The sequence below is a fragment of the Tamandua tetradactyla genome, chromosome 22, assembly GCF_023851605.1.
Source record: "Tamandua tetradactyla isolate mTamTet1 chromosome 22, mTamTet1.pri, whole genome shotgun sequence".
In the NCBI taxonomy this organism is placed as follows: Eukaryota; Metazoa; Chordata; class Mammalia; order Pilosa; family Myrmecophagidae; genus Tamandua; species Tamandua tetradactyla.
In genome coordinates, this window is record NC_135348.1 from 48,647,477 (window position 1) to 48,661,094 (window position 13,618).

The following is a 13,618-nucleotide window of genomic DNA, read 5'->3' on the forward strand; positions in this document are numbered from 1 at the left end:
TCTGTATTAACATAAAATTTATTAAACTGGAGTTGAACTGCAATCTTTGTAACAAGTTATGTATACATACTATTGAGTTAAAAAACAGCCTAAACTTCATTTAATTTTTTCAAAGTAACATGTAGAAAAAAAAAGAGCACCTTTAAGCATATCTTCAAACAGACATCATTTTTAAGAGTAAGTCAGGTACTGTATAGATTTCACTACTAAAAACTCAGCATAATTATACAGTCAATATGAACCTAAGTTTTCTCATTTCAGATTATGCAACTAAGTCATTAATTAAGCTACATCAATTCTAAAATTCCATTTGATTCTACCTTCAGAAATTTTTACATAACTAGTGCTAGGTTTTTATGTCAACCCTAAGAATCCAGAACTCCATGATGCCTCTAATTTAATCAACCCAGGTGGGTATTCAAAGATGGCTAAAAGTGGCCTTACCTCATCCATCCGACCTGCTCTCAGATGAAAATATTTGTTGGGTTGTTCCATTTCGTTTTTCTAGACAAATATTCAAATGTTTATTAATTCAACAAATATTTGTGGGGCACTCACTAAATGCCATCACCAATCCTACACAAAAATAGGGAATATATAATATAAATCACTACATAACTATTTACAATGCAACAAACGCTTTTAAGCAATTCTATGAGAGGCTATGAGAATACATAAAGGACCTTAACGTGAGAGGTCACAGAAACTTTCTTCATTTACGTTAAGAAGGGGTGTGAGCATATTAGGGATTCACAAGTGCAAAATAAACTTTCTAGGTAGAAGACAGCCTATTATGGAAAGCCTTGAGGTGGAAAAGGGAATGGAATGCAAAGTTACTAAAAGAGGCAGACAAATTAGAAAAGTAATCTGAAAGGGAGCTGCAGAGGTAGGCAAAAGCCAGAAAAGATCAAATTCGAGAGCCTTCAATATTTTTTAGAGAATGCATATTTAAACAATATTAATTATTGGCATAAACCACGTCTTCCAAGTCTTACTCATTTCTTATATCTTCTCAGAGTACAAAGAAAACATTAAATAAATATTTCTTCTATACATGAAAACCTCATATATTTTCCTAACCTTTAAATTTGTTATAGCACAATTACTTAACATTTTCAAGTAATTTACAACCCATATCATCATGAAACCCAAGGAAGTCTTTCCTGAAGTGCTGGCTTTTAGCAAAAAGTTTCTTAAGAACAAAGGCAATTTTTAAATGGAAAAAGGTGGGTGCCTTGCCCTAACGCTTGATACCAGAATTCTAGCCCTAGCACAAGCTCCGGTAGAAAGGGTGAGAGACATCTAGATTCCTTGCCCCTTCACTCTTCACCTTCCATCATGTCTTGCTCTTCACACCAAAACTGGTCATTTAAAAACAAAACACAGACTAAAAGGATGTAAGGAAAAGACCTTACTGGATCAAGTCTGCCCATCTCCCATGACACACACACTCCGCTCTGCAAACTAATCCAGCCCTGGGATTTCAAGACGGCTTCGAGTCCAGTCGCCTGGCGAGCAGGCCATGTGACCGACCGCCTGCAGAGCTCGTCCACAGAGAGGTCACTTCTGGGGCCAGTTAACCAAGACATTGTCTGAGCGGACCTGACCTACTCAGGTGTGTCCTGGAGTCACAGAGACCCCAAGGGAGGGAGCCTACGGCAGAGTCCATGCAGAGGCCGGACACTTGGACCTCAGGACTAAACCCGAAGGCCCAGAAGGCCGAGGGGCCCGCGCCCTCCGACGGAGCCCCAGCGTGCGGACACCCGGATCTCAGCTCGAGTCGGCGGGCCCTTCCCGCACTCTCACCCGCAGGCCGAGGGCTAAATGGGGGTCTTAGTGAAAACTCGGGGATGTGTTAGGCAGCAACGAGAACATGAGCACACTGCCAGGCCTTTCTCGTCCTACGTAATCAAACATAGCATCTGGTAGACGTCAAAGTCCTCGGTTTGCATTTTACGAGCCCATTCCCCGGCTGTCTCAAAGGAAAATCGTTTCACAACTGAATGGGGACTACTCGTGCAGAATCTCCGGACCCTCCCACCCAAACGGGCAGAGCCCCGGAACGTGTGGGCCCAGTCCGCCGTGACGTCCTCGGCGCGACCGGCCTCGCGGCGGGATGACCTTCACCCCGGCGCGGCCCGGACTCGCTCCGCCACCTCGGGCTGGGCTCGCCCTCTCACCCCCGGCCAGTTCTCTCACACACGGAGGACGACTCGCCGAGGCGTCGGGAGAATGGTCCGACTTCCCACAGGGTCGCGGCGGCGTCCCCACGGCCGCCTCGCCTCAGGCGGGCAGTCCCGCGGGCCGGTGTGCCCCTCGCCTGTGCGATCCACAGGCCTAGTGAGCGACCACATCATCAGGATCTCCCTCCTTCCCTCGGCTTCATCTAGTTGACGCGACCAGAGGACCCACGCGCGAACACCTGCGCGTCACAGAGCGCCACGCTCTCCCACGCGCCTGCGGGAAAAGCCCGGACGAGGCGGAAGGGGATCGCGCATGCGCACAGGCTTCGCGGCGTGGGGCGGTAGGCGTACGGGAGGGGGCTCATCGCGCCTACGCAGAGGCGGGAGGGCGGGTGGAGGCTCGTTGCGCCTGCGCAGAGGCGGGAGGGAGGCGTGGAGGCTCGCCGCGCCTGCGCAGAGGCGGGAGGGAGGAGTGGAGGCTCAACGCGCCTGCGCAAAGGCTCTCCGGCGTGCGGCGTAGTTACTTTTGAAACGAGCGGCGGGAACTGCTGCTGTGGTCGCCGTGGCCGCTCTTCGCTGTTCAAGAAGCGTTCTCTGTTCCGGACCATGGCGCGGCAGCTCTCCCGGGAGCAGGGCATCACGCTGCGCGGGAGCGCCGAAGTCGTGGCAGAGTTCTTCTGTAAGTCCACTCCCGCGGCGGGCGGGAGAGGCGAGGCCCGGGCCGCGCCGCCGCGAAGGCCGAGGTGGGGCCTGAGGCAGGGGCAGCCCACGGGCGCCAGGCGGTCGCGAACCGACCCGACCGCAGCCTCCGGACCTCCTGCTGAGGAAGGGCCTCAGCCAGGGGCAGGTCCTGGAGACTGGCGCCGGCGCGCTGCTGACGGCGGCGGAGCTTGGGCCCCGGAGGGTGAGTGCCGGCCCCGCCCTCGGCCCTTTCCCGGGGGTGAGTGCCGGCCCCGCCCTCGGCCCTTCTCCGGGGGTGAGTGCCGGCCCCGCCCTCGGCCCTTCCCTGGGACCGAGGACTCCAGGGCTTAGGGCACAGGACGACGCAGTGGGTCCCTGTGTATATTTTCCTGGCTCCGCACCCCACCCCCAGGTAGTTCTGAGTCAAGCGTGAACTGTGGGAAGCAGTGTTCTTGATCAGGCTTTCTGTAGTCGGGACTCCTGATGGTGCCTGGCAAGATTTGGGAGAAAACAGGGTGACAAAGTCTTGCCAAGGATTTGTAATGCCACTTTGTACCTATTTTGCTTTCAAGAAAGTAGGGGTATTTGCGTGTTCATGTTTCCAGTTTTAGAGCATTAATGAAACTATCCACATCTATATAGATGTTTCATTTTCAAAGTTACAAAATGATAATGATTTTTCTATAACATTTCTTTTGCTTTCAGCTTTTGGAATCAATAGCATTTTATATCAGCGTGGCATCTATCCATCTGAAACCTTTACTCGAGTGCAGAAATATGGACTCACCTTGCTTGTAACTACAGATCCTGAGCTCATAAAATACCTAAATAATGTAGTGGACCAACTAAAAGGTATTTGTTAGTTGTAAACAGTCTGAGTTTTGCATCCCTTCTGAGATCCAGATTTTCTAGCATCTTGGTGACTGTTTTTCAGCCCTTTGGGAGAGGTAAAACAAACTACCTTCTCAAATATTGTTATTGTCAATGAGAAGAAGCAAATAATATATAGATTGAGGGAAATCCTACCCTTCTGCATTCTGAATGGGGCTATTCTATCCTCAGCATCTTGTATTACATGAACTAGAACAGGAGCTGGGTTGTTAATGGGACAAGTTATCTGAGCAAATGAGACAAGTTCCAAAAGACCAGTGGTAAGAATTTGCTGAGAAAGGGAAAAGGACCTGAAAAGGCAGGGTTGCTTTGCAATGTAGTGGAACAAACATAAATGCCTTATTATGTGTTGCAGATTGGTTATACAAGTGTTCAGTTCAAAAACTGGTTGTGGTCATCTCAAATATTGAAAGTGGTGAAGTCCTTGAAAGATGGCAGTTTGATATTGAGTGTGACAAGACTGCAAAAGATGAGAGGTATGAATAAAATTATTTTTACTCTGATGTATTCTTTCCAAAACTTGTCTTCATTCCTAAATGAGTTAAAATTATAACTTTAGTATTTATGGTGTTACATGTGAAATTGCAAGATGTACTAAGTGGACCATTTAAGGAATTGTGCTTGAAGGTACTCTTAACTGTAAGAGATTTTCCTAGGCTCTCCCCAGCTTAACATGCAGCTCTGCTGCATTTCCTTTAAGCTATGAACTTCCTAAGGTGCTTCAAAAAAGTCTAAATCTAATGCCTGGATAAGAAGTGCCTGTCATTATATGCTGATGTCCACCATTGTCCTACATATGCTTTTCTGTAAACTCAGAAGCATAATTATTTCTCATTATGGAGCATGGTTTGCTTCTAAAGCCTTTAGTGTATTTCAGGAAACTAATTTGATATTTTATTTGAAGCAATTGGGAGGTAGATATATAAGCATTATTAAAAATGTCAAAATGATTGTACCAAAATGATTTTAGATACCATTTATTAATTTTATTTTAGGAGGTCTTGAAGTTTTCCTAACTCAGAGATGCTGGCAGTTTTCTAAACATCTGATACTAAATGACCTGATATTATGATTGGAAGAACTGATGAAATAATGATGCTTATTGTACCTACTAAGTTCATTCTTTTTTTAAACTTCTTTTTGATGCATTACTTATTTCAGAAGCATTTAATCAGATAATCTTAGCTATTGCTATTGTTATATTTTAAATGACTTGTTAAAACCTAAAATGAATTGACTTGATTTTCTTGATAGTGCACCCAGAGAAAAGTCTCAGAAAGCTATCCAAGATGAAATTCGTTCCGTGATCAGACAAATCACAGCTACAATAACATTTCTGCCACTATTGGAAGTTTCTTGTAAGTTTATATTATGCAATTTCTCATACTAAGCTACTAATTTAAGAATCACTCCTTTATTACATTTTTTCTTTAGTTTATAAGTAGGGGGAAAAGTGAAAATAGTATATATACATATAAAGTAAACCTAATATATAAGCATTCTAGAAAATTTGGAAATACTAAAAAAGAGAAATGTCTTTCATAATACTCGTTCTTGAATGTTTTGATGTAATTCCTTTCAATTTTTTAATTTTATATGAGTAAGATTATGCTATAACTATGTCTGACTATTCAGACTTAGTCCTTCATTCATCAAATATTTATTCAATGCCTGGTATATGCCAGGTATTGTTTGGGCAACTAGGATATAGTCGTGATCCAAACCAAAGTGTTAGCTTTCCTGTGCCTTACATTCATGTCTTATGTAATTATAAACTTACTGTGTATCTTAGAAATGGTTTCCTCTTTGAAAAAAACAAAAAAATCTTGAATTTCTCTTCAGATTAGGTAGAATAGTGTGGTATTTTTTGTATTAAAATGAATTTCCATTGAGAAAAATAAATTAGTGATTAGCATTCAGGTTAAACCATCTTTTTTTTTTTAACCCTTTGGACCTAAAGTAAGGGAGATAAGGAGAGTAGTTTTGCTTTTGAAAAAATAATTTACAATAACCTATTTTATCCCCAATTTAGGTTCTTTTGATCTACTGATTTATACAGACAAAGATTTGGTTGTACCTGAAAAATGGGAAGAGTCAGGACCACAGTTTATCACCAATTCTGAGGAAGTCCGTCTTCGTTCATTTACTACTACAATTCACAAAGTAAATAGCATGGTGGCCTACAAAATTCCTGTCAATGACTGAGGGATGAGTTGAGAAAAATAATGTACTTGCAATTCTCAAATGTGGTTTTCCTGAAACTAAATCAATTCTAGATGATAGGTTTATTTTGTTGGTTATAGGTAGGGAAAAATCAACATTATACTTTATGAACTGTGCATAATTGTTCCATTTTTTACCACCGATTTGACTCTCCATAGGATTAACATCATGGATTAGAGGAGAGTAAGGTATTTATTCCCTTTGTTAACGTGTTGGGCTAAATAGATTAACACAAAAGCATATTGCACATTGTTCCAAAGGGAACCAGCTGATTTTGTCAGCATAGATGAGAAAACTTTTGCTATAAAGCTAAAGGACATCCTAAATCATAGATTTTGGCTGAACAGCTTGAATCAGAATATAGGTAAGGAGATATTTAAATGTAAAATACAGCAAAAAATATCTGAATATTTAGAATCTTTGTTCAGATCCTGAAAGGAGCAAACATAACACCAGTTATGAAACATTGCTTTATTAGCTCCTTTTGCCATTTATTTAGTTGTATAATTCCTATGTTGAAAAAATGTTTGATAATTTGATTTTAATGTATATAACTTGTACCTGTAAAGCCATGGATCTTTCTACTGTTAAATTTCCTTTGCTACAGAACGCTTCTTCAAAATATCTTGGACATTATAAAATCAAGCTTTAAATGACTATGATGAAATAAAGTTAAATTTGTACGTTTTAAGTTTGTCTTAAAATGTTTTGATATCGATGTGTTAATACAGTTAAATGGTAGCTAGATGGGCTCAGTAAAGCACATGATTTATTGTAATTACAAGGTTTTAGGTCCTAAGGATATAAGAGTCTTGAAGTACTTTGACTGTAATGGACAATTTTGATAATACCCCTGTCACATCATAACTATATACTTAAACATCCTTCTTTGGATAAAAAGATAACTTTCATTTTAAATTAGTTCACTTCAGCAAATGTTGGATTTAATACCTTTCTATACTTTTAGTCTTACATTCTTTCCTTATTTCTAAGATTCTCACTGACCCTAATAGAGCCTTCTTTTTCTTATTGTCAGCCTAGTTTTCTTTGTATACTGCTTAAACCATACTTATTCCTGTGCTTGTGCCTCCCTTAATAGTCTCATCATATATATACTTTCTATTGAGGTTCCACCTATTTTTTGCCTTCAGTTTAAAGCACACTTACAAGAAGTCGTTTTTAATGTTGACTCTAAACCTTCAGTTTGTAATAATTCACTTTATTATAAAGTATCAGGCATTATTCTAAGCTGTTAACTGTATTAACTAATCTTCACTATTATCAAGCAGACATAAAATTTAGCCATTTTTGCCAGTTTGAAAGGATTTATGTACCCTAGAAGAGCTGTATTTTAATCCTAAGCCATCATGGGGGAATAACCAATTCTAATCTCTATTCAGTGCTTTAGGTTGAAAACTTGATTAGGTTATCTCCATGGAGATATGGCTCACCCACCTGTGGGTATTAACCTTTTATTAGAGGGAGATATGACTCCACCCATTCCATGTGAGTCTTAATTTATTGGAATCCTTTAAAAGAAGAAGCATTTTGGGAAAAGCTTGAGAACGACAGGAGGGCAACAGAGCAGAGTGATGAGAACGAGAGAATAACGACAGAATCATGGAGTCCACCAGCTAGAGACCTTTGGAGATGAAGAAGAAAAATGCCTCCATGGAGCTCCATGAAGCAAGAGGCCTGGAGAGAGAGCTAGTTGATGTCGCCATGTTTGCTACGTGCCTTTCCAGTCAAGAGAGAAACCCTGAACTTCATTTGGCCTTTCTTGAGTGAAGGTAACCTGTTGGTGCCTTAATTTGGACATTTTTTTATAGACTTATTTTGATTGGAACATTTTCTTGGCCTTAGAACTGTAACCTAGCAACTTCGAATTCCCCCTTTTAAAAGCCATTCCATTTCTGGTATATTGCATTCCAACAGCTAGCAAACTAGAACACCATTCATTCAAAAATTACATATTGAACATCTGTTAGTGTGCAGAACACTTTGTGCCAAGTATCAGGATGAATGAAACAAAGTCCGGTCTTCCTGAGGCTTGAAAACCTATGAGGGACAGGAAAATATATTCCAAAGGACAACGAAGTAATCAAACATGTTTGTTTAATTGTGCATTTCTTTGTTTTGGTGATGTTTACCTGAATGAATCCTAGCCCCTTGACCAGTTTTGTGTTTATTAAGAATAAATGTTCATTCCTCTACCCATGACAAGCCAAATTGAATTAGAGTCCGGACAGGTCTAGAAGAGACCCACCCGACTCTAAGAATCTTGGCTTTTCAATATCTAACATGGTGTGGAAGCCAGTCATAATTTACAGTTGGTTTAAATGTCGTCCCCCTAAGGTGTGCCTCCAGGTAGTGTCTTATGTTCTCTCACTACTGGATAAATATGTGCAATATTTGATAATGGATATAGTGAATGCTGTTATGCTAGCCCATACCCTAAAGGGTTGTTAAAGATAGCTTATTGAGATCCAGATGGCTAGAAAGGGTCATAGAAGATTTTTCCTGAGTAAAGCAGTTTCACAGAAATGAATGATGAGTTAGGTGTAATCGAAAGTCTGGATTTTCAAACACATTTGATGTACAAAGTGGACATTATTAAGATTAAACATTCATTTAAATCCTTGGGCTATTTGTAACCACTAACACTTAGAAAATGGGTTGAGAAGGAAAGCAGAAATATTTGGTATCAATATGGAGAGAGATGAAAATTCTGATCCTAATTTTAGGAAATATTTTTGATGATCTTTTAACTTGTGATTTATTATAGTACTGACTTCTTTCTACTTTGAGTGTGTTAAGTGTGTAGCTCAGTCCCTTCTGGGATCAATTTCAGACTTGGATTCAACTGGAAAATGTTTCTCCTATAAAGTACAGATTTGTAGCAATGAATGTAGGGCAACAGTAGAAATAAGCAAACTTTACACTGAGTTTTCTTCTCTTCCTGAAACTGTTCATAAGGACCCTGAATGACCACATCCTGAGGAGGTTTGTAAGCTTTCCTTTTTTGATGAAAGGTTGAATTAAATGATTTGTAAGCTTGCTTCCCAACTCAGTGATGCTATAAAATCTATAAAGTGAAGTCATTATAAAGAGGGTAGATTCACAATTAGAATTTTTACTGGAATAAAAGAAGTAACCTGTTGATTAATTCAGCCAGTTGGGAATAGAATAGGCAATAAAAATTAGGTGATAAGTTTGCTCCTTAACAAATGTAATTTACAATGAAGTTACATTTCCTAAGATGATATATTTATGTAAGAATATTTAAATAACATTCATCCATTCATTCCATTGCAATTTGACATTGTTGTTACCATATAAATAGACTCAGACTGCTGTTCTCATAATTGAAATGGTTTTTCATATATTCCACATTACTGTATCATTTATATTTCATTTTAGAAGTTGCAGTTTATTTATTTTGGTTATCCAAGTTAATTCTGTTTTAGTAAAAAACATATCTTTTGTTTTATTTGGATTCAAGAATCCAAATAAATGTCTGTTTGAGGTATAATCTTAGTAAACCTATCACTTGAATCCAAATGTATTTTTTTTGCGATTTTTCTACTAGTAGTCATTCTAATTTTAAAATGACATATTATAGAAATTTGCTTTTGCTAGATTTGGCCTTATTAGTAATTTATATATATTGTGCATTAGTTACTAGAGCAGTGGAATTTATTTGTGACATGATTCTTGCTTTGTGCTCCTTAGGATGTATTTTTAAGTGGAATTTGTTTTCTATTAACTGAGACTTTTCTTTAAGAATACTTGCATGTTTAAATATCTTTGTCCTTTTATTAAATTCATAACTACAATTGTAATAATTGTAGTTCATAAATAAAATAAAAATTAACGCTTTTGATACCTTAGCATGTATGCTTCAGAACATTCGTTCTATAGACACACACAGTAAACAGATATATAGCAACATGTATTCTGTTAGATCTTATTAAATATATTGCTATTCTGCCTCTTACTTTTTTCATTTAATAATCTAGAGTTTTTCCATGTCAATGAATATTTGGCATTTTTAACCTTTTTATTACAAAGCTACGTTCGTAATAAACTTTTCCAACTTTTATGATAAATTTACTTAGACATTAGGATAGGTTTTAAAGTGAAAAGTAAAGGATCCTCTCCTGACTTTCTCCCTTCACTAGTTTAACACGTTAACAATTTCTTATGCACGTTTCTATATGAAAGCATTTGTACATTATATATTTACTAAGATGCACTTAAAAATGATCATACAACACGTATTTCACAACTTGATGTTTTCAATTAGCATATTTTTCAATATAAATTTACATATATCCATCTTCTTTTTAAAAGTGTTTCATAATATTCCTATAATTTATTTGACTAATGTGCTAATCTCCTCTTGATGGGCACTTAGGCCATTTTAACTTTCTAGCTTTCCAAAAATAAAAAAAAAATGTTGCAAAACATCTTTTCACAAACATCATGCTTGGAGCACAAGTAGAACTGTGGAATTCATAGGTATGCAAATTGCACATTTCCTTTTTTTTTCAAGTTTAGATAAGTGTCTTCCTTCTTTTGTCCATGACCAAGGAAGCTCATCCTCTGATTCCCCCGACAACCTATCAGAGTTACTGTTCCACCTTTTTCATAATGGCTCATCATCCTTTTAGCAACTGAGTTTTCCAGAACACACTGATTTTCTTTTATTGTGCTTTACAAAACTTGACTGTCTCTCATTGGGTTAATTTGTATTTATATTCTCAGATCGGGTTACTGAGTATTTATACTCTCCTCAGATATTCCATTTTCAGATGACTGTGACCAATGAATGGAAGGCAGAGGACTTTATTCTGTCCTGTATCTATGTTGTCTAAAGGGTAAATCAGGTATGAATTTATGAACAGTTGTGAGACATAATTTTCCAACAAATTATAAGATTTCTTCATTAAGTAACCTGTCACTCAAACTCTGGGGAATCAAGTTTTGACTTAACTGGTAGATCATTTTTATTCATTTTTCTTTAAATATATAAAGTTAAATTTCATGTTTACTTTATTCAATGTGACCATGATAACTGTATTGGAATGATTATGGAATGGAACCTATATACTAAATTTCAAATTTTGTATCTTCTATAAAAAGATCTTTAAAGACCTTTCCATTCTTCATGATTATGGCTTTGAAAACCAGCAGTATTCACCAGTGCTTATTTAAAAAATAAAAACCTAGTTGGGTAAACTACTTAATCTCCATTAGCATTGACAGTGCTGGTCCTATCTTGCAAAAATATTATCGCCCTAGCAACAACACTATTAAAAATGCCTAGAGAAAAAAGTGTCAGAGTTGACCTTCTGTTTCCACACAAGTCAGTTTATGTTACCATTTTACCTGTTTTTGTACTCTTACCATCCGACCTATTTTTATAGTACAAAACATAATATAGTTTCATTTATTTTTACAAAGTTGATTTTCATCTACATTTATCTGTACCATTTTGCGCTGCAAACTTATTTGCACAAAAACTTAAATCAGAACAAAATCTTTATTGTCTTAGAATTTTATCTGTCTTGCTAAAGGCCTCCAAGTTTGAGCTGGACCACCCAGACTGTATTTCTATGCAAGGGAAAGATTTCAAACATCTTTAAAAAACTATCTAGATATAAACATATCCAGTGGGTGCCTAGACATGGATATAAGTTTCTTCCTAAAATGTTAGTCTCATTGACCAAGGGCAGCAGTTAGTCGTTTTAAGGGCTGAATCTGCAAAGTCCAAAATATTTCATGTCTAAAATAGTTCTTGAATCAATGAGTTCATAATCATAATAGTCAATACAGCTCTGGAAAGAATAGGTTGTTCAGTCCACAGTTCCCAGATATTGGAAAGGAAATTCATGTATGTTGATCTTTTACATCTACCTCTGTTCAGCCTAGTTCTTTATAAGTAAATAGAGATTTGGGATGGTAGAGGTGTAGAGGCAGCTGTGGTTTTGGAAACTGGTGATGGGATATGGGGAGAGCCAGAGAGTGCTCTTTTCAAAGGATTATACCCTAGAAAAGCCATGTTTTAATCCTGATCCATCTTGTGGATCAGTACTGTAGATTGGAACTTGATTAGATTATCTTCATGGAATTGTGGCGCACCCAATTGTAGGTGTAGGTGTTGACCTTCGTTTGGAGGGAAATGTGGCTCCACCCATACCGGGTGGGTCTTGATTAGTTTACTGGAATCCTTTAAGAGGGAACCATTTTGGAAGAAGCTTGAGAGCCATGAGAATTACAAAGGCCCATGCAGCCAGAGACCTTTAGAGGTAAAGAAGGAAAATGCCCCTGTGGGAGCTTAATGAAGCAAGAAGCCTAGAGAGCAAACTAGCAGACCTCACCACCTTCTCCATGTGCCTTTCCAGTTGAGAGAGAAACCTGAACTTTATCAGCCTTCTTGAACTAAAGTGTCTTTCCCTGGATGCCTTAGATTGGACATTTCTATAGCCTTGCTTTAATTTGGACATTATCATGGGCTTAGAATTGTAAGTTTGTAACAAAATTCCCCCTTTTAAAAGCCATTCTGTTTTTGGTCTATCACATTCTGGCAGCTAGCAGACTAGAACACAAAGTATATTATGAAATCTAAGTCCCAAATGAGGAGTCCTCAGAAGTAAGGAATTGGGTACCAAACCCAGTTCAGGCCTTTTAGGGAAGAAGAGTACAGGGACAGAAGAACTGGATCCAAAATGATTTACAACTCTGCTGATGCCCAGTGAATTCCAAGGGACACTGTTAGGCAAACCACGAGGAAATACTCTGTAGAGAAAGAATCCTTTGAGTGTCTTTATCTCAAATTGTGGGTAGGGAGGGAGTCATGCATCAGAGTAAGCCATGACGTGTATTATCTCAATCCTCCCAACAACCCTCTGAGGGTCATCTCCATTTTTACGGATATGAAAATTGAGATTCAGGAATGTTTAGTAGTTTGCCCAACTTCAAATACCTGGACTCCAACCCCGTGCTCAATTCCAAAGCCAATACTCTTTCTATTCTATCTTTTTGCCTCTTGATGCCTGCGAGACAGAAGAGAGTTCCCCTGCTCAGTGTGCAAATACCTAGGCTCAAGAAGACTCTACAATACCAGCACCTCACCCCAAGTTGGAATGGTAAGAACTTGTAACTAATATTTGAGTATGAATTGCATCACCTGTTTAAAAAACACTTTCTCAGAATCCATTAACATCACAAGGGTGTTTTGTTGTATGAGAGGAGTATTTATTTTCTTCTATCAACATTTTGGTTTTTGTAGTCAAAGAATGTGTTGGAATTTGGGCTTAACACATAATTCCAACTCTTCTGTGGGTTTTAACGAGTGAGAAAGAGACACCAGAAACAGAAGAAGATTGAAATATAATCTATGTTTTATTACCTAAATTACAGGTTTCCCTAGTAAAGCTAGGTAGGAGAATAAGCTTTAGACCTAAGGCAGAAATAGACCTTGCTACTTCTCCTTAAGCGAAGTGAACAGTCCACGTAGTCAGAGGTATTGACTGTTCCTCTCAGCAGGTAGAGCTCCATGGTCACTGGGTGGTTGTTTCCTTACCATCCTAAACCCCACTTCTTTCTGCACTGTGCCCTTCTGGAACTGCTGATAG

The 13,618-nt window shown here is 38.8% G+C and overlaps 1 protein-coding gene across 1 annotated transcript; it reads left to right on the plus strand.

Moving 5' to 3' along the window:
* Nucleotides 1–2,634: 2,634 nt before the first annotated feature.
* MAD2L1 (mitotic arrest deficient 2 like 1) lies at nt 2,635–6,669 on the plus strand. Its single transcript, XM_077139608.1, has 5 exons — nt 2,635–2,862; nt 3,570–3,716; nt 4,111–4,231; nt 5,010–5,113; nt 5,788–6,669. The coding sequence occupies exons 1-5, from the start codon at nt 2,790–2,792 to the stop codon at nt 5,958–5,960; spliced, it is 618 nt and encodes a 205-aa protein (XP_076995723.1). The 5' UTR covers nt 2,635–2,789; the 3' UTR covers nt 5,961–6,669.
* The last annotated feature ends 6,949 nt before the right edge of the window (nt 6,670–13,618 follow it).